The 22,197-nt window shown below is 40.8% G+C and overlaps 1 protein-coding gene across 1 annotated transcript in view; it reads right to left on the bottom strand.

Annotated features, from left to right (window-relative positions):
- mdga2a (MAM domain containing glycosylphosphatidylinositol anchor 2a) overlaps nt 1–22,197 on the bottom strand; it is a 338,648-nt gene that overhangs the window by 295,458 nt on the left and 20,993 nt on the right. Inside the window, exon 3 of the mRNA XM_072449239.1 lies at nt 4,921–5,095. Coding sequence (XP_072305340.1) covers nt 4,921–5,095 — 175 coding nt within the window. The remainder of the gene's footprint in view (nt 1–4,920; nt 5,096–22,197) is intronic.

Below are 22,197 nucleotides of genomic sequence, written 5' to 3'. Positions count from 1 at the left end.
AGATGTAATAAATATTGATCAAATCCTAGATCCATAGAATCAGACATTATATTTAACATGAAACATCTCGCCTCAACTGCCTATTCCAGATAAACGGTTCTTCACCTGCCGAAACGGTTCTTCACCTGCCGAAACGGTTCTTCACCTGCCGAAACGGTTCTTCACCTGCCGAAACGGTTCTTCGTCTGCCGAAACAGTTCTTAATCTGCCTCAAAGAACTGTTCCTCCTCCTGAGTGGTTCCAGCTCCACAGTCCTCCTTCACTGTGAAACTCCTCCAGGTTTCTTCTTTTTCTCAAAAAAGTTTGCTAGTTTTTCCTGGCCGACAAGGAGGGTCCAATTTCAGATGAACATTGTTCAATCTGTTTTCATACATCATCAAAAATAAATCGAACTGAATTGAGTCTCATGTTGAACAGTAGAACCAAGCAGCTCAAGCTAAGGGCAAGCATCAGGCGAAGTGAACAGTTCTGCTTTCATTTAGCCCCGTTGTGTCCAGTCAAAAACTACCACTCTTCGCACCAGTTTCCATGGCCCTCGAGGAGTTTGGCAAGAGTCCACGTTCCGTTCATCAAATTGCAAACATCTGTGTCTATAAGTTCCAATACCCATTCCATAAACCGTAGCTCAGTCAGTTCTCTCTTTTAACCCCGAATTCCTCCCGCTTGAAAAGTACCCGGCTCCAATTTTGCGACGAGCCAATTGCGTCCGCTGCCGGAGTTAGAAAACGACCTTCAAAATGCCACATAATATAACTCTCAATTATCCATTAGCTCGGGTCGGACTGAGCGACGGCGTCTGGCTACCCGTCCCCGAGTCCCTCTTCCAACATCTCTCCAGCGCGGCGGCCAACGGCAACAACGGCCAACGAGCGGCGAGTTTACGCGTTCCAGCCGAGAGCCGGTCCAAATAAACAGTTACAAGGAGAGACAGAGGGACGCGGTGACATTTGGACCGACATCGGGAACGCTCCGAATGATCGTTGAGCTGGAGTCGCTTGAAACGCATCGGACGGAACGTGGCTCGGAGTGAAAGGGCGACTCAAAACGCGATCGGTACAAAAATGTCCTGCTTTGCGACAAATTAGGGGGAAAAGGGTCATCGTTTTCCATCTCTCTCTATCATTTCCTCTATCTAATCCCTCCATTTCTCTTCTTCTTCTTACCCCAATCCTCCCCTCTTTCTCTCCCCTCTCTCACCCGCTTTCCCTCTGCTTTGTGACCAAAAGTTGTTTTTTTGCGACATATTAGTTGCAAAAGGGTCATCATTTTCTATCTCTCTCTCTCTTTCATTCCCTTTGTCCAATCCATCTATCCCTCTTCTTTAATCCCCCATTCCTCCCCCTCTTTCTCTCCCCTATCTCACCCGCTTTCCCTCTGCTTTGTGACCAAAAGTTCAATGTTTTGCAACAAATTCAAGGCAAAAGAATCATTGTTTCCTATCTCTCTCCTTTAGATCCCTCTCTCAATCTACCTTTCTCTACATCTTTCTGTTCCCTCCCTCTCTCCCCCTCTCCTCGTCTCCCTTTCCCCTCTCACTACACAGATTGAAATCCCTATCTTCCTCTCTCTACATCTCTCACTTAGCATCCTTCCACTCCCCCCTCCTCTTTCTCTCTTTACCTCTACCTCTTTCTCTATCCATTTAATACTCCCCGTTCATTCTTCCAGTCCAATGTTCTCTCTCCCCCCTGCACACTTCCCCTCCCTCATCATTTACCTATCTCTCACTCCGTCTCTCTCTCTCCCTCTCCTTCTACAGCTCTCTACTTTATTTTTGCCTCTCTATTCCTTTCTCTCCTGCACTCACTCCATAGATCTATACTCTCCTTTTATTTTTCCTACTCTCCTTCAGAAGCTCTCTCACCTCTTAGTGGTCTCTTTCCCTTCTCTCACATCCAATATGTCTATTATCTCTCTCCTTCCTTCTTTAGCGCTTTCTCTCCTCCTCTGTGTCTCTTTCTATCTCATTCTCCATTTCCATATCACATTACTCCACAGCTCTCTCTCTCCTCTCCTCCCCCCTTCTCTCCTTTCTTCCTGTTTACTTCCCTCAAGTCTTTATCTCTCCCCGCCCCTCTCTCTCTCCCTGTTACCCTTACTCTCTCTCTATTTCCCTCTTCCTCTCCCTCCCTCCCTCTCTGTACATACCCCAGCATTAGCACAGTGTGGTGGCCCCCTGGAGGCTCGGAGGGGGGAGTAAGCAGAACGTGTGCTCCTGATTACAGAACGCCCACGAACGGAAAACTCCGGCTCCGATCGACTCAAACTGGTTTATCACGTCCGGGGCCCCGCAGTGATGAAGGGCCCCTGACGCCCGCTGGTCTCGCCATTGAAAGAGACTAATGGGTGACGCCGTGACATTCTGAAGAGTCATTTAAAGCTGCACCGTGTAACTTTACTGCTCGGGTGTAATTTTGTGAATATTATTACAGTATTGCATATTCTTGTATTTACTCAGTTACAGGAGTTTATATGGCCAAAATCTTGAAAAATATCTGACTTTTAAAAAGAGAATAATTGCAACTATATTTGATAATCCTACTGGTTATCTGGAGTATATAGATTCTAAAAAGCATTAAAAATCTAAATGTCAAAATCAGAAATATTCTGTATCTAAACCTAAGTAAGTCATTCCCAACCTTGGGGTCAAGACCCAACTTTAGATCCCCAAAGACTCTCAGGGGTCCCCAAGGGATTTAGAAAAGAGGTTCAAACCAGATTGTGAATTTTAATGAAGGGATAACATGCTAATTGCTTCTTTAGAGTATTGTATAATTAGTACTGTTCTGTTAGAGCTTTATTAAAGGCAGTAGCATCTCTGGTAAGAGAAGAATGTTGGGGTCGTCAACACATCCATGTGTGTCACCATATTTACACAATTATTTGGTTGATAATATAGAAACTAGTCAACTACTGAAATAAGAAGAAATATTTAATGCCAAACTGCGGAACATTAGGCAAAAACATCTCTATGGAGATGAGCACAAATTAGATAATTTACTGTACTCTATGAACTCCATTTACTTCACTCTAGCCTTTTATTCAAACACAAAAACATCTTTATTGCCCGTTTATTGTGCATTATTTAACCTTCTCTGTCGCCCACACGTCCTATTGCCATTGTTATTGCTTTGCCTAAAATGTCCCAAACTTATCTGAACCTACAACAAACTCTGCTACTCATACAATATTGCCAAAGGACTTTTCTCTCATCGTTGTTTGTTAGACTTTAAAAATGGAGCAGGTGACGGTCGTGTCAGGATAATAAAAGTACTTTGGCTTAATTAGCATTCTCCAGAGAAGGCCGGGGCCCGCGCTTCAATCTGGAGTGACGGTTACGCGGCCCCAGTGGGATGAACATGTTTTGTCATTGCAGATGTCAGTGTGTGGTACGTTTCCCCCCCAGACGCTTCACACACCGATATTCACGTTTATTAAATGGCACATATTATAATGTCCGTATTGTTAGCACTCCATCTCTTGGCAGCGGAGGGAATCACCGCAGGGAAACAAGTGAAGGCTAGCTTTCCCCGGCGTGCTAACGTAAGAACGAAGGTGATTTGAGGCAGAAATGATTCAGTAAAATGTGTTTTCTGAGGCTCAGAGGGAGAGGACCATGAAAACAAGTGAACGAAGATAATAACAACGCTCAAATTCATGAAAAGATTTTTTAATGCCCTTTAATACCCAGTACTTACATAAATCACAATTATATGTGTTGCCTGCCCTAAAAGCTGATTTAAAATGATTGCAGCATTTACTTAATGTTTGTATCAATTTCCAGGGTTTTATACAAAGGACAGAAGATTGCGGAGCCACATTTAGCATTTAGCATTCAGCGCAATGTTCGCAGATCCGTTCAGGCGTGCTCTGTTGCTCGTGCATTTTGTTATAAAAGGCGCGACTCCATTATCATACTGAATCAGAGCCTTCGGGTTCCTTGATGATTTTTCCCCCCGCAGTGCCCCACCTCCGTTCGCTTTCGCTGGTCGCACAATTGGCCGGCCTGTTTTATTGTAAAGGCGGCGACGGTGATTACAAGAATGAAACGCGAGTTCAATTACGCTGTTAGTCAGAATGGGCCAGAAAAGCACGCCTCCCACAGGCCACAGAGCAGTACTTTCAAACACATGTAGTCAGGTTACTTTCATTGTCAAATATAGGTTAGAAATGACCTGGTTATAGTACGTCTGAATAAGGCAGCAGCATGTTCTGGGAGTCGTTTGAGCGGATATACTTTGAAAGTTTTAATTAGAAGATCAGGAATATTTAATTTACAATTTATATTATTCCTGAAGGGTTTCAAAATAACTATTGATTTATAGCAAAATTACATAATAAAGGTGCAATAATTAAATCCAAATGTACAGATATTTTTGCTTCAAATGGGGCTGCACAATGTAACACAATTCTGGTGGCACAGTTGTCAAATCAAGAGATAATACAAGTTAACATTTGTGAAAAAGTAGGAAATAATAATAAAAACAATAAAAAAAAGAATAAACTATTGTGGAGAATGTGTTAGTCCAGTAAAAATGACTTCAGTTAAAGTATGCTAAGTTACATATACAATTGTAAATAATTTTCATGATTTGATTCTGAAGATATGAAAAGGAAAAAAAAAATCCCTTTATGTTGAAGTTTGCCTCCCAGTTCTCCATTCAGGAAGTTAGAATATATTTGTTATTTTTTTTTCCCAAAGGTCCCCACATTGACACATAAATCCGTTTTGGACTTGCATATTTTTGTGAATGTGTGGGGACTAAAGATACGTATTCTTGCACAGATCCAAAAATGGGTCTAAGCATGTAAAACATCCTTGCCAGACACATAAAGTCGCTGCGTGTGTGTGTGTGTGTGTGCGTGCGTGCGTGCGTGCGTGTGTGTGCATCTCAAACGTGTGTAAACGTGGGGACTCACAGTAGACGTCCACCCGGATGGACTTGATGGCCGGCGAGCCCAGTCCGTTCTCAGCCTTGCAGTAATAGCGACCTCCCTGTGTCCGGAGGATCTTTGAGATGGTGAGCGTCTCGTTGAACACGCTCGAGTCCTGGAAGCGGTCCGACACGCTGCCCGCCGTTTTCGTCCACCGGATCTGAAACGAGAGGGGGGTGCAATGGGTCAGACATTCAAATCGAAGCGCAGCACAAACGTTATCGTTGGAATATTATTCCAACGATAACGTTTGTCCACAGAACTGCTAATAAACACAGTCAAACCTTTAGAACAAACATAATGCAAGGAACGGAATGGTAGAACTTTAACTTTTCGGGACATTAATCGTGTAGTAACAATACGGAAAAAAGCTTTGGGACTAAATGTGTTATCCTAATTGATAATATAATTAACCCTGATGAACCCAGTGTGAAGACCGTAATTATATAGTTTGCATTATTTGTATTGTTATTGGCCTTTCAACTTCAACTCTGACATTTTATTAGATCCCTGAGGTGGTGGCAAAGAAATACATGGATCACACAGTCGACAAACAAGAAGTTAAAGTTAAACAAGTGCAATACAACAATAAGAGCAGCAGCCTTGACAAAAACAATCAAATGTATTAATTGAAAAGACCAATGACAATAAGAACAAAGGGATTTTGCTCGACACTTGGGCACGTTAATCCTGCCTGAGGGAAGGGGCTTAAATGTCACCTGCAGAGGACAAGGAGGGTCTTCCAGGACTTCCTTTGCTTTTTTTTTAACCTGTTACCACCCACCTATTTTCGCCCTGTGCACAATGGTTGGACATAACCAAATGGCATTGCTTATTAAAAGAGGATCTTATGTTCCACATGCAAGTGTGATGCATCATTAGAAAGCTTAGGCCTTCTAGTTTCCGCAGATGTGCACATGAACACTGTCAGGGCTTCAGAACTTACACTACAAAGGCCCAAACATAAACAAAACATCCTTTTTTAGTCTCGCCTGAATATTGTCAATTTGTAATGGTCCTGAGCATGACATATTTCATTGTGTGCATATGCTGTTCACTGTACATGATGTTTATCTTGTTGACAACAACTGTGTAAAGTTTCAGATCTCTAGGAACAGGCATTTTGGTGCTGTTGACCTTTTCGTGTCAAAAAGTATATTCGGAACAAGTGATCCAAATATGTGCCAACTGTGCCAAACTGTTTTATTGTATTATCATATTTTTATTTTATTTTTGTATTGATATAATAATAGAGATATCTAACAAAATGCGCGTTCAAAAGGCTAATAAAATCAGAAAACGTTATGCGCAAATTCTAGTCCCCTCTTCTCCTCTCTTCTCCTCCTCTTTACACACTTACGCAGGAGAATTACAGAGGATTCTGTGTGGAAGTCCAGCCCCTCATTCGAAAGCTATTTTTATTGGCTAGAATAATATGTCAATCAAAGTCTGCTAAGTCACTGCTGACGTTAGCTATGTGGCTACAAACACGTTAGCTGTTAGCGTTAGCGTATTGTGGATGGTCTCATTCTGTAGGTAACAGTCTGAGGAAGAGATCGATGCCAAACACCATCTTATAAGTCAAACAGGTAATTTGTTATGGACGGAGAAATGCAAAAACTTTTCTTCGTTTCTCGCCGGACGAGAATGCGCTCGTCCGGCGAGAAACGAAGAAAAGTTTTTTTACTTGACAATATCTCGAAATCGGAAAACTTCAGTAAAAATACAAGTGGATATTGTTTTTCAATGATTCCTTACGGACAGACTGAGTACAAGGATGTACAGAATTAAAGCCGTTTCGTCCATCATAAACAGCAAACAGGACATGCGTTTGTAAAAGTTGAGACTTTCTCACAAACTATTGGCAATTGCTTCTTTGGGGATATTATTCAATGTAAATCAATGACATATTCGTTTTGTTGAGAAAATAAGCTTTAAAATGATTTATGGCTTGCTGGTATTGACCACGGAAATAAAAGTGATGATGTAAGAGAATATCTGAGATATGGAAAATGCTCGCCGGCGAGCAGGTGGGTGGTAACAGGTCAAACATGCCCGTGAGTATATTTGCTTTGGCCTCTCAGGTATTAGGACGTCAAATAATGCTCAGTTCCATCAGGATTTGGTGTGCAAAAGCTAGCTTGCCCCGACATGCTGATGTCCAGACCTGTATTACACATCTGGGAAAATCCTTCTCAGTTTAAGTTCATGCCATGTTCAGGTCCTTCACCTCCAGAACCCCCGGGCTCGCTGAGCTGCAGAGGCCGAACCAGCTCTGATTCAGGATCGAGAAGATTTCAGCTTTGAAACTGGCAACACAAATGAAAGACTCCTGCGACGCTCATTCTGCTTTCTGATTGGAGACTTGGCTTGAACCAAAACACCAAATTATATCATCAGCAACATGCCAGCACAAATCTGCACTTGTCATCAATTAAAGCAATATTAGATTAGAACATGTTTATCTCATATTTGGGGACAGCTCAGTTCGGTCACGTTTATTAAATATTACATACTGTTTCTTTACGGGCTGATTGTGATGTCGCTATGTTATGTCGCTAAGGCCTTTTTAATAAAACACTTGATGTTACAACGTCTCGCATAAGTGTTGATTACCTGAAATAATGGAACATCTTTTGGTGCAGTTTGGAAAATGCTGTTTTTTTTTTTTTTTTTGCCTCTAGCATCGCGCCAAGTTACAGGTCTGATCCGTGGAGAGGTGCCCCTGCTCACAGTAACAATGCATGTTTTTCCCCAGATATTTTAAAAGATTAAAACAGCGATACAAGGATAGTTTAATACCACACGGAGGAACATTCAGAGCAAAGTAAAACACTGTGCCTGGAGGCGGATCCCACAACAGAAAAGTGACGCGGTGCCCCTTTAAAAGTGCTGGAGGAAAACATGGAGCGGCAGAGGGAGGGGCCATTATTTCCATCTTTGTTGCTCTAAAAATCCATAAGTATTGCTCTAATCTGTGGACTAATGTTCTGTTTATTATTCCCCAGTGCGTTTAATGGCGCTCGCAGCTTACTCGCCGAGCCAAGCGGACGCAGCAGAATCAGATAATGCTCAAGTTTAAGACAAATAGTTCAATTTCAAGACCAGTAAACGCAGTGGGTCGAAAAAAAAGAGTGCGACAAAAAACAACCGTGCAATGAATTTCTGTGGGTGAAATGTTCTTCAGGCACAAATTTGCAACTCGGTATTTGTGGTGAAGAAAACGCCAATCACTTGTAAACACTTGCGCCAACGTCGAGGTTAAATCGCGCTTCACGCCAAATTTAAAATATTGAAATTATGGTATTTTTTCCCCTGAACTGTAACCTTCGCAACAAATGATTAACATTCAAACGCGGATGCAAATGTTCTTAATTAAAAAGTCTCGTAATCCAAACGAGAAGAAGATAACATTTTGCACATTTTTGACTTTTGCAGTTGGTCACAGTGGGAGAGCGGCAAAGCAAATGATGATTCTGAAGTAATGCTGTATTTGAATGTTACATAAATGATGATAAATGGTTGTGTGGCGTTGTGGTTACAGTTGAAAAGAAAATACAGCAAAACTATAGCAATTTGGGTTTTGGTTTGTCGCTTAAATGCATGGGCCAGAAATAACTGAAATAAAAATTAATATTTCAAATACACAAATAAAGCGGGTGCATATTCGGCATGGGAAAATATTGAAATTTTGTGTCACAATTATTATGGTCAAAATAACAGTCATGATATTGAAAATTGATGGTTTCAAAATGTATTTTATATACTTTACACTCCTTGTACCAAAGTTGAAAGGGCATTTGCATTTTTAAATATTATTTTTATCTTTAACAATAGTTTGTCAATCCAACATAATTCTTGTCTTCAAATATAGTATTTGCTGTTTCAGTATCAGTCAAATATCACTTTTGTTTGATTATTTATTTGTACCCGTATTTATTTATTTTTAATATATTTTTTCTTCTCACTTTTATCACTTCTTTTTGCATTTTTGATTATAATAATTTATAAGATATACTTGATATTCGTATGTTTTAAATCATCAAAAAATATTCACAATTCTATATTTTTTTTTCTTTTGAAAACCATCTAGAATAGAACATTACCAACATTTACCACATTGCTATTATAATGCGCTTCGTACACATGTATAACTATGTTCACTAGCAACAGCATTTCATCAGCATATCACATGTTTGACCTGATTCTACAGAACATGTAAAAGCAGAAGTAAAACGGCCTCAAACAACAAAAAGAGTGTTTCTTTTTGTATCGAGAACAGTGTTTCTTTTTGTATCGAGAACAAAACTACTTGAAACTGGCTGTACTTTCTTTACATTTGAAAGCGCTGAGACATACGTTGCTTGAACCCTGAGCTTGCTGTTTGAGGGCCACAGAGGACACTAAAGAAAAGGCTTTCAGCGCGGACAGAATGTACTGCAATGCCCAGAGTCTCTGAAGAACACGGAGGAGAGCGTGTTACCTTGTTCTCAATGTCAAACACAGAGCTCAGACTGTGCTTAACATGTATGAGGTGCAACCTGCTCGTCTCCGTGGAGATGGATATGTTTAATGCCACACTAATATAACTGACATACTGTATCTAGGCAAAGCGATGACGGCTCCATAGTCTTCTGTCAGTCTGCTCCGGGGCAGCTGTGGCTACACTAGCTAAAGTCTGGTTTTAGATTAGGACTATAAATCAGCCTTAACGACCACAGAGTGAGGAGTGCTTGCCTGCGAGTCTAATAAAGCGTTCGGGTTGGAAAATCATACAAAATATTTTTTGGATTATAAATCGCACCGGAATATAAATTGCACCAGCTAAAAGCTGCATAATAGAGAAGAAAAAACATATATAAGTCACATTTTTGGGGGAAATGTATCACTAAATCCATTGAATTCTTCTTCCTCTGTGTCACTTCTAAACAACTCCACAAACTCCAGAGGTAGAGGAAGTGCTGATTCTTCTTCTGCGTCGCTTAGAGCCTAGAGCGCCCTCTTGTGGTTGTCAGTCGCTCTGGAGTATAAGTCCCACCCGGCCAAAACTATGAAAAAAGGTGCGACTTAGAGTCCGGAAAGTACGGTAGTTGTTTTGTTACTTGAAATAAAGTACAAGCTTTATGTTGAAATCAAGACTTTAGATATTGCTAATTCAAGCCATATGAACTCACATCATTGTTTTTTGCAGTAAAATCTGAGCTGTTGTAGATTAACGTTCATGTAACATCGCAACAGTTTATACCTGAGTTTAGAACGTGCTGTTTAACTGTCGGATTGCATGTTTGTTGAACTGTTTTTTGTATGTTTCAGCTCTCTGGATTTACTGAGTCGATCCACGTGAAATGAAAACATCTTCTCTGTCAGCAGAAATCAACAAAACGGCCTCGGAAAGTGGTGCCATTATTCAACTCCAATGTAAGAAGAATGTCCCGATACTCAGACCCAAATGTTGACTCTTGTTCACCCCGGGACGAGGTCAGAATTAAGACTAGTCAGCAACTCACTTCCTGCTTTAAATGCGACGCACGACAAAACAAGTGTCACTTTCATTGCCCTTTTGCCGAGGCCCATTGCGAGTCGCAGACCAAAGAACAAAGAAGCTCTGTGGAGTATCACCTCAAGCCAGATCATTTGGAATAAACATTTGGGGATTACCGTTCAAACTCGGTGCGGGAATGCCATGTTTGTTTATCGCTGTATTTGTGTAACACGTTTCTTCACAGGTGAGCGTGTGAGCGTCTCTGCTATGATGCGAGTGCGAACGTTCTGTGCCACAAAGATGCTCCTATCTCAAATGAGGCTCTGATGTGCTGTAATATTGATTACGCTGGGGTTTATAACTAAAGAAAACATTAAAACATGACCAAACCTTTATAGAAAAAGTAGCCTCTTTTTATCAAGGCCCCTGATGTACTCGAGACAACGTCCAGCAGAAACCTTCTCTTTTGGACTTTGTCTTCTTCACCTCGTCCTCATCGCAGGCGTTATACAAAGCCGTAGCCGAGCTCTCTTTAACTTCTTGCTGACCATCATCTGGTGTGGGCCGTTTTAAGCATGGTTAGAGTTTACGGGCTGATTGTGATGTTTTGTTGACTCTTGTTGACGTTAGGACATTGGACACCAACGTGGACAAGATGGCAACAAAGGAGACAACCAGCTCTATATCACTTTTCTTTTACACAAAGTACACCCAGTAATCACTTGGTTACGAGCCTCTAAAGCTGCATTGCAAATGGGCAAAACAAAGTACAGGAATCAAGAACAAATTAGAAACTGCATCCACCTAATGGCCAAAGGAAAAGTCTCTACTTGATCTGCAACTTGCCGAGAAAAGTTGAGTCAGATTTTAGTGATACTTGGACAAATATGTTTCAACATTTGTGCTTCACTCTTATATAAAATAACATTGATGATTTGTTTCCGCCTCACTCACAATCTACTTCTCCCATTTTAATTGTCTGGGGTTTATTTTGGTTGTGTTCAGCAAGCTATGGAAGCCTGTTTGGATCATAAAACACTAGTTGGGCAAAATCGACCGGTTAGCGCTCACACCACAAGCGAAACCACACCGAGACCACCTCCAAACGTGGGTCTCTCTATGGTTCTTTAGTCAGGACCAAATCAAACTTGTCCTCTTTCACACCCGTCCGAACGAACCGCACTTGCATCTGTTTGTAGACCCAATTCCTCCCACATATGGTTCAATGTTTGTGGATTTCTATTATTCTTGTAAATCCCCCAAATCTCTCTCACATCCATTGTCCATCGTCTGAGATTATGACATGTTGATGACAGAAAAGGTATCAAACTGTATTCTAGGCCAGTCAAAACAAAAGACGTGTGAACTTGATAGGCATTCTTCTTCTCTAGTTAGTCGTGAGTTGTGACGGTCGGAGTTGGATTAGACCGGTATAAAGGGCTCCACGCTGAGAGACTCCCCGCGCCGAGAGATCCACCGCACGGGCTTCCGACCACTAAATGATGAGCCAGGTTAGCCCGCGGCATTGAGGCGTAATCAAAGGTGAGATGGTATTAGCGTCCAGCAAGGGGCTGTAATTGACTCTCCATCATCGGGCCGCTGTCCTCGTTAAAGCGCGCGAGATGAACAGGTGACAAGTGCGTTAGAGGTGAGAGAGGAAGGGAGGAAGGGAGGAAGGGAGGAAGGGAGGAAGGGGAGAAACAAGGGGGAGGAAAGGAACACGGCGCTCCACTACTCCATCCATGGTGAGTAACGGTGAGGGTGCGTTCACATTTACTTTACTAAAAGCTGTTCTTGACCTTGTTTTGTTCCAGCTTTAGTTTTAGGTTTGGTTCTGGTTTAGTCCAGGTTTAGTTTTAGGTTTAGTTCTGGTTTAGTCCAGGTTTAGTTTTGGGTTTAGTTCTGGTTTAGTCCCTATTTTGGTGCGGATAATGAGCGAGTGTGATTTTCTTCTTAAAACTTCTGCTCGTCTGCTCGTCTCCTCAGATCTGTGAGTCAAAAGTGTCAGGCGATCTCTTCATTATTAAGTAATCTATTTGAAATTTGTTCAGCTCTAAAAGCCAGGCCAGGTCACAGCGTCCAAACTAATTATTACAACTTAATTTGATGCTTTTATTTATGATTCATTATGTGTAAAGACTTATGTTGTCTTGGGTTTGTCATTTCTTTGAGCTCCTGTTTGATTGTTGTTGAACAATCAAACAGGAGTTTGTAAACTCTGTAAATTTGAGAGTATTTGTTCCATTCTTTTGGGTATAATTGAGGTGTGTATAGAATAGTCCAAATTAAGGATTGAGATTGGTCTATATGAGGCACAGTCTTTTGGTCGTTGTATTTATATTTGTATTTCTGATATTTTTTTCTTCTGTCATGAAATTAAGAAACTGCTTCGTTCATATTCTTTATCTCCTGAAAGAGTGTTTTTTAGAAAGATTGAAAAAAATATTGTTTTTGGTCCAGTTTGGTTAAATTTACATTATATTTGCTTCAAAATTACTCCAACATCTTTGCTTGGTAAAGACCTTTTTTGTAGCCTTTCAGGATTCTTATTCTTTGGCAGGTTCAGCTTTAGTTTGTCATGCAGATCTTTTAGCATTTTTAAATATTTGGCTGAGGCGACGGCAATCATTTTGCCTCTGAAAACACAACATTGGGGATGTCACAATATCAGATTTTATTGTCACGATTATTGTGAGAAAAAAAAACATCACAATTTTACAATTATTCACGATTATTGAGACTGTGACCAAACAGTCAAATCTTTAATTTTCTTTCATTCTCATTGTCTGACAAGTTTCTGTTACTCAAGTTTGTGCTTTATAACGTTAAATGTGACAAGAACAGCCAGATAAAAAAGTTCTTTACATTAGGTCTATTTTTGGGCTGTATATTGAACAAAAATACTTAATTTTGCTTTTAAAGAGGCGGTGGCAGTGGACTAAGTTTGCCCGGGAGCCCATCACATCACTTATCGTGGCGGTTTCTTATTAGACTCCAATATGTCCACACTGTACACAGATAGCATCATGGCCCACGCTGATAACTTCCATTTGGAACCTGATCAGAGCCAACGGGCAGAGACATCACTGAGAGGCGACGGGCGATTGGACGATTGGAAGTGTCTACAGATGCTGCTGTCTGCTTGTAGCTGCAAGCTCTGTACAAACAATAAGGCTGCCCAGGGCGTGTGGTCAGTGCAAAAACAGGTAATCAAAGTGGTAAAAAACCTGGTAAAGGCGGAACATGTTGCTCAGTGCTCAAGGCTCAAGGAAAAGCACAGAATAAATGAGCTACGATCAAAGGGCAAGAAGCAAAATATGTTTTTGAGATAAAAATGAGGATGAGTTAAAAGGTGTATTTAGCAGAAGGTATAGTCAATGACATATATAACGCAGGCACTGACTTTAAATCTCTACTCAAAAGTTTCTGTTTTGGATGAGTGTCAAGATTGGTTTTCTACCATTTTAAAACTTTGCACTAGGTAGAAAAAACATAATCTTTCACTATCTTTCTTTCTTTATCCACAATTATGATGAGGATTTTGTTTTTCATTCACTTCTCCTCACTCTCACGTTGCTCTGACACGTCTTAATGGAACTACCCAGGATGTCTTGCAATAAAACATGCATTGGAAAAAAGGAATATTGGACAGAACGTGAGAAGGGAACAAACTCAAACTTCTACCATCTCTGATTCCTGACCATTGTAAAAGAGAGAACCCTGTTACAGACCGGGACGGATCGATCACATTATGATCCTTAACTTCACATGTATTTGGAGACGGGCGCCAGATAAAATCGTAGAGACACTTAAGATCACATCGTACTGTTTACTTTTTTGTGTTACATGCCTCGGGACTGTGGGTGTTAATGATCTTTGTAGCTATAATCCGACAATTAATCAAAGTGCACTGTCGCTATTAAAACAATTAAAACATAAATAGTTTAGTAATTTAGTATTAGCAAGAGAACTTTGTTGTCGTGATTGCTGATCAAAATAAATCAATAAAACATCAATCGTACATATACCACTTTTAGATTTTACATGTACGATTCTCCTTGGGATTGGACGGCAGCAACAACACACATAAACTACCATATTTTCTGGACCATAAATTGCTCCGGAGTATCAATTTCATTTTTGGGGGGAACAAATCCAAGACCAAGAACAGAAATTTAATCTTGAAATGCACTTTAAAATAATAACAGATGAGAGAACATGGTGAATAGGTATGCTAACGCTAACACCTTCAGCTACATGACACACAGACAGAACTGTGGTAAGTGTCTGGTATGTTAACGTAACATATGAACAGTTATTCAGATAACTATAGCATAAAGAACATGCTAACAAGTTTACCAAAGCATCAGTTTTACCCCAAATCATTCTTCTTCCTCGGTGTCACTTCTAAACCACTCCACAAATTTCGGAGGTAGAGGAAGTGCAGATTCTTCTTCTGCGTCGCTCAGAGCCTCGAGCGCCCTCTTGTGGTTGCCAGTGTGAAAATAACAAACAATATCACATATAAGTTGCACCCCGGCCAAAACTATGAAAAAGGGTGCGACTTTCCGGAAAATACAGTACTCAAAGATGAATACTTTTCTGCCGTGTATTCCGACCTCCTCGCGCTCCCCGGACCGTGTACCGCCACCTTTTGCCCGTGGTTTTAATTGAAAAACACGCTTTGTTCCCGAAACCCAAGGACTCGACTGTGCCGTGGGAGTGATGTCGATCCAAAGTCGCTCTCCCCCCTGTGTTCTGCCGTCGCCCCGCCGCTCTCTGGTGTTTGTTTCTGCGGGCTCCCGCCGTTTCGTCTGATCACTTGATTGTCATGCTCTGCCACACATTGCTGCGCCACGAAGCTGCGCCGGACCCCCACCGACGCCTGCGCTGCCAAAGAGTGCAGCTACAGGAGCGTGAAAAGACGTGGATTCGGACTGTTGATCAAGTAGTTTCAAATAGTTTCGACAGATGTGCGTTTTAGATGATGTTTATGGCGGGTTTTAAGGGTGCCGTGTGAGGAAGGCTCTGCTCACGTTTCCGTACCGTAGCGTCGTCGAATCGTAGCATCAGTAAAATTGCAGAGACTAAATGTGTCTGAAAAAGTTTACCTGTGAAAAAACACCAAGAATTAAAAAATGCATTTGTGAGATATCGTTCTGTCAGAGGAAAATCTTTCAAAGAGGCTTATGTTGATCAACTTTAACTCAAATGAAGATAAGATATAGAGTCATAGAGATAAAAAGACTTTCTCACATTAAAGAGTCAGTATTCTAATTTACTAGCATTTCAGATTCAAGTTCTTCAACAAACTATAACAACTGGAGAACATAAGTTGTATTATCATCCATATTTTTCAGAAAAAGCCGCCACAGTGTCACAATAATATTTCATTTAACTGGAGATATAGGGGGAGGTAAACGTACTAATAACACTTTAGATCACCTTGTACCGGTTGGACCACTGATGTCCCAGTCCACAGAGTTAAAGCTAAAGAAGTGTGAACAAGGGGCTGAGGGACGTTCAGGTTCAAATAATTTAGCATTAGCACTTAAACGCTGTCACTTTAATCGCTAATAAAGACAGCAATCAAACATAACCACACTTTGGGCTAATATAAGATAAGCAACATCTCGTTTGCACTGAGCTCTTTGTTTTTCAGACTTGTTGCTCACTGTCTTATGATTTATTAGCATAGATCAGGTTCAACAAGCAGCCGCCGTCTTATTATAATGTACAATATTTGCCTTTCCCAGCATCACCAGTCCTAAACCCAGACTTCATCAGGACTAAATTTGGGCTAATCTTGGCCTAAAAGGACAATAAAGCATGTCAAAATGAGACTGAACCATGGATAGGTTTTTTCTAAAGGACTATAAACCCAACGGAAAACTAAAACATTCACATTTGTCCGTAAATAAAACAAGTTAGAGAACATAAAATGAAATGAGTACATGTAACTGCAGCGTTAGCCTTGGTGGTAGCAGGAGTAAATGTAACATCGGTTCGTTTGTTCAACCTAAATGAGTCTCACGTTTAGGTTTGTGAGCAAGTATTAGGCTTTTTGCACGATGTAAAAGCCACACACTGCAAAATAAAGTCATTACGGAAATACATTTACCTTATTGCCGGCTATATAAAATTCAGTCCTTGAGCCTGACGGTGGTAAACACAACTGTAGCTATGGCAGCGTGAGAGAGATGTCTCATGAACCACATTCATGCCCAAGGACACAAGACAGTGAGCAATATTAACCATCCCCCAACCACCGCCTTAAGTTATAATAAAACTACTCAACCCTCTGTGGCCGGTTAATAAGACTTAAATTCATAATATTAAATTGATTGAATGGTGCTTGCTTTAAGGCAGCGCTTCCCAAGGTCACCAGCTTTGTGATGCGAGGATTCCCCCGAAGCCCCTTCAATAACAATCTACACAATCTCAACATAAACTAAGACAAAATCAAATGGCCTGTTGTTTTTTTTTCTTTCATTTTATGGCTGATTTATGTGCTATATTCCAAGCACATAGAGAGACGCATGGAAGCTTCTGTTCGTCCTCTGGTCCGTCCATCCCCCCCTCAGGTAACAACAGAGCAGTGCATGTGCTCACCACTAGGGGCAGTAATGAACAGACAGTGGAAGCGCACAATTTTTATAAAGTGACTAAAACAAGCTGCAAAACTAATCAAAAATCATAAAGTTTTGGTCAAATTCTCTAACTCGCTTTAAGTGCCCGCTGTTGGTCATTTAACAGAACACAGACTTAGCACTCGGCTCACTGATACATATTCTTTTTTGGCCGGCCCATTTTAGGCGACTCTGACCTTGAACGTGCTTCATCGTGGCATTAAACTTAATATTGTGGAGCAAATAACACTCCTATAATTGAATAAATGCAAGATAGATACCGTATTTGTGCACGAAAAGGTGCACCGGATTATTAAGCGCACCATCAGCTATCTGTGTACCATGTGTACTGGTCCATACATAAAGCGCACCGGACGATAAAGCGCATAAGATAAACAAAACAGAGTCAGTTGAGCTTTATGAAACGCGTTCAACTCATTCAGATCAACATTGTTCAACATCAAAACACACTCTGCTATCGCTAACAGACACGTTAGCATATCCAAATCAATTCTCAGTCAAGATCACTTGTAAACACGTAAAATACAAACACAGAAGACACTCTGCTACCGCTAAAAGACACGTTAGCGTATTCACAACAACTCCCAGCCTCGTTCAGTTGCAACACGTAAAATACAACACAATACACTCACTTTTTCAGTTCATTCCTCATCATCAAATCCTTCAAATGCACCGAAGTACATCCTGCATAGCTATGACCAGACGTCCCGATTTACCTGGGACAGCCCTGATTGTTTACGTCCCGTTTACCGGTTTAATGTCTGCTGGGGCGCAAATGGTAAAAGCAGCCAAAGTGCTGATAGTGCTCCGTGCTAAAACTCTTTGGTCATGTGATCCCGCATCTTGGACCCACGCTGCAGTTCAGTGATGATTCCTGCCTTTTGATTCCCACAGTTGACTGATAGTTTAGCCCGTAAGCGCATTTCTTGCGATAATATAACAGATCCAATGGTCTCTCGGCAGGAGCCATCTTGGGCCAAAATTCTTGGGGTCCTTTATTTACCGGTAGGTGTCTGCGTTGTGCCTGACTGAAAATGTTGTTTACCTTTTGAAAAGGTAGGTAGACTGTAGGTAGACTACTGTTCCCAGAATACTTTGCATACATGTTGTTGGGACTTCCGGTTCCGGAGTACTGTAAAGCTAGACGTGCATCGGCGTCTCGTGTCCCAAATCTTCTTTATACACAATGTAGCACACAAAATATCTTCGCGGTCAGTAAGCACAACCAGAAATAAACCATATATTAAGCGCACCGGACTATTAAGCTTTTGAGGACGTTAAAGACTTTTAGGTGCGCCTTGTAGTGCGGAAAATACGGTAAGTTTAATGCCATTTTCTTGAACAGTTTCTTGAACATATAAGACGGAACAACGTCATCTCGATGGAGAGAAACAAGGAGCAGAGCCCCCAGTGGAGAAAGTAACACCTTCTACATCAAAATCTGCCCCGTGTTCAGATATATTGAGTTTATATATATATATTTATATATATATATAATAGTTTTTTTGTTTTTGTTCATAAGAGTTCTATTAAGAGTGTGTTTTGAAACTTCTTGTAATCTGTCCTTTCCTCCTGTTCTACTGCGTTGTAAGAACGAAATTTCCCCTTGTGTGGATATTAAAGGATTATCTTATCTTATCTTATTGTAAAAAATGAGACCACTGTGTGCCGTCTGCATCCAACTACAACATAATTTGACCAATCATGAACACAGGAGTGATGTGGTGCGCTATTAGCATACTAGCTATTAGCATGCTAGCTGTTAGCAGTGGCCAGGAAGAAACATTTAAGCATTTAATATTCTGAATTTATGTCAGTTCAACAAAACACATTCTGCGAGTTTGCAAAAAAATACGGTAAGTGTGTGTTTTTTTTTTTTTTGCTAACCCTCCAGCCTTGTTCAAGTACACCGAGCATATTTTGCATTGCTCTACGGAAAGTGAAGAGGGTCAAACTGCTCTCTCCAGGCGCACTCAGGACCCCCCGGTGGGTGAAGGTGCTGTGACGGGAGAAATAATAAATAGTGGAAGCTCACATTTTTATAAAGTGATTAAAACAAGCCGTAAAACAGCATATTAAAGCTTAGTTTTGGTCAAATTATCCAGCTCGCTGCTGGTCATTAAACAGAACGCAGACTTGATCATCAAAAATGATTGGAAATATAAATGCAGTGAGCGTAACTACTCTTGGAAAGTTGTGTCTTTAGAATTGCACATACAATATGAAAATAATGGCTTCAGGTTGAATATTGATTTAAAGTCGGGCGTTTGCCGAGTCCCCTGCACTTCCTCTGAGGCCACGCACATATTAATATTCTGAATCCAAGTCGATTAAATAGAGATATTCTGCAGTTTATGTTATTGTCATGACCGCTTTTGCTTTTCCTCAAGTGATGCTGTTTTTTTTTTATCCTCCTTTTAACTCTAAATAGGCTAAACGGGATGTAAAATCTGGAGCGCATTTGCATTTAGAGGTGCGAGATCGGCTCAGAAGCGGCTCTGCGCAGATGAAGAAAGATGAAGAAAGATGGGTTTCCTCGGAGCTCAGGGCGATATATCTTAAACAGCTTATTCTCCTGCGTCTGCTGCAGGCGCCGTGCACGATGGAACACGGAGCGAGCGTTTAAAATAGACCCAAATACGTGGTAGGTTGACGGGTGGAAGAGCGGCAGCAGGAATATTATACGGTATATTACACGTCCTCTCAATTTGAATCTGAATGCGAGTATTGTCAACTTAACTTTTGTCTTCAAACTTTATTGTTAAATGACCTTTTCAGGATATTTCTACCAGCTTTTAATACTTGATAACCATATTGCATGCCAAAAAATGAACTTTAAAACTATCGATTTATCACAACTAATCCATAAATAGTGTATACTAATTTTAGCAAATGAATAATTGTTAACTCGTCTTTGCAACAACAGAAAGTGTATTTTATGTTAAATTGAATCACAAGTGTGAAAATTATGCAGAGAATTTGTAAAGTGTCATGTATTTGATGAAAATACTCCACTATACTATAAAATACTAATCCATAAATGTGTTGCTAAAATAACTTCACTTCAGATTCATCTCGGCTCAATTTTGTGACTTTTGCATCGTAAACAACTTATCAATTAAGCGAAAGAGAATTTTGCCAGACTAATCGATTAGCAAAATGATCATTTGTGGCAGCCACACTTTAAACTGTAGAATAACTTTGACAACAAGATATTTGTTTTTAGGCGATCCTGGCCTTGAATGTGCTTCATCGTGGCATTAAACTTAATATTGTGTCGCAATTAACACTCCTATAATTGAATAAATGCAAAATAGATCAGTTTAATGCCATTTTCTTGAACATTTAAGACGGAGCCCTGTCATCTCAATGGAGAGAAACAAGGAGCAGAGCCCCCAGTGGAGAAAATTACACACTGCACCTTCTACACCAAAATCTGTCCCACGTTCAGATATATTGTGAAAATGAGACCGTCGTGTGCCGTCTGCATCCAAGTACATTATTTGACCAATCATGAAGACAGGAGTGATGTGGTGCGCTATTAGCAGTTAGCATGCTAGCTGTTAGCAGTGGTGTGACGTCCTAAATATAAGCAAAATTCTATTGTTTGCTCTTTTAAGGCCAGAAACAGGACAGGGTTCAGTGCATTTACAGTGCATTTAATATTCAGGATTTATGTCAGTTCATCAAAAGAAATCCCTGGCGAGTTTGCAAAAAAAATATGGTATACAGCGTGTTTGGTTTTTTTTCTAACCCTCCAGCCTTGTTCAAGTACACCAGGCATATTTGCATTGCTCTACGGAAAGTGAAGAGGGTCAAACTGCTCTCTCCAGGCGCACTCAGGACCCCCCGGTGGGTGAAGGTGCTGTGACGGGAGAAATAATAAAGAGCCTGGAAAATGCCGGGCTGAAAATAGCTGGAGGGCACAGCGGGGGTTAAAAGCGGCGCAGAGGTGGTCTTGAATGTGAAGGGAACACACGGAGGCCTTGCCAAAAGTACAAAGCAGCATTTCGAATACTTCAACACGCCAACACGCAGTACTGATAGCTCGCTAACAGGAATTAAACACGGCACTGGAGCTCCATCTCTAATGTCACCGAACTGGGAAATGTGAGTGAGAAGAGGACCTCGCAAACAAGGGTTAATGAAAGTGTGGATGACGCTAGAGGCACGTTTTTGGCCGAGGGAACAATGTTATGACACGGTTCAGCTCAAATATTGAACCATGCTTAGCTCATTTAAGAATTGCGTGTATTTTTAGAGGTCCAAATAATGATTGTGACGATTAAAATAGCAATTTCGATCCCGTCGCAATCGTTCGTGCTCTTCCTTTCATAATGACTGTGGGCCTCAGCAGGGGGATGGTGAATTCTGCTGAGGTCGCCGTACGCTCGCTCACTTCGTGTTAGCGCAGAGGCTGGAGAGAGTGGCACCGATTTTCAAACTCGTCTAATTTATGCTCACAACTTCGGGTGCTTGTTTTGCCAGCTAACTCTTTTTAATGGCGTCCGCACTTTAGTTTTGCGTGGATTAGATGCTGACTTTAGACATTTCTGCATCATACTTTTATTTTTGCCTGGTAGAGTTTAAAGAGATCATTTACTGTCTGGAAAGTTTGGATCTAGTTGAGTAGTAATTATATGTCTAATTCTTCAGTAGCTCGTCTTTTATTTTGATAAAAGACCATTTCCGTAGGCGTGTTCAATCAATGGTCATTCAAAATCAAACTCTTCCGCTGTGTTCACACTTGTTTGACCGCTGTTTAGTCCAAAGTCCTTATGTGGACTTGGTTTGGTTCTGTTCCAGTCCTGCTTTAGTCACGGTCTAGTTCAAGGCCTGGATCGACCAATGAACAAGACCTTTTGCACTTAATTAAAATAAAAAATAAAATAATGAAACATGCTTTAGGTCAGCGTGGCGTTAGTATTTCACAATTTGTATCTTAAAATAAAACATTTGGGAGACTCCACTGTTTCCAATGAAGTATTAAAGCGAATGAACATTAAAAAAAAAGTAAAAATCAAAAATCAATGAAGCCATTAGGCAACGTGATGGCTATGCTAATAGAGCGAGTTTGGTGATGGCTTAAAAATTGCGGATTTTTACCCATGACACAACAATCCAAAGACA

This window comes from Eucyclogobius newberryi, unplaced genomic scaffold (genome assembly GCF_026437365.1).
Source record: "Eucyclogobius newberryi isolate DKJ021-1_F unplaced genomic scaffold, fEucNew1.0.hap1 SCAF_1, whole genome shotgun sequence".
Classification (NCBI taxonomy): Eukaryota; Metazoa; Chordata; class Actinopteri; order Gobiiformes; family Gobiidae; genus Eucyclogobius; species Eucyclogobius newberryi.
This window is presented reverse-complemented; position numbering and strand designations above follow the sequence as displayed.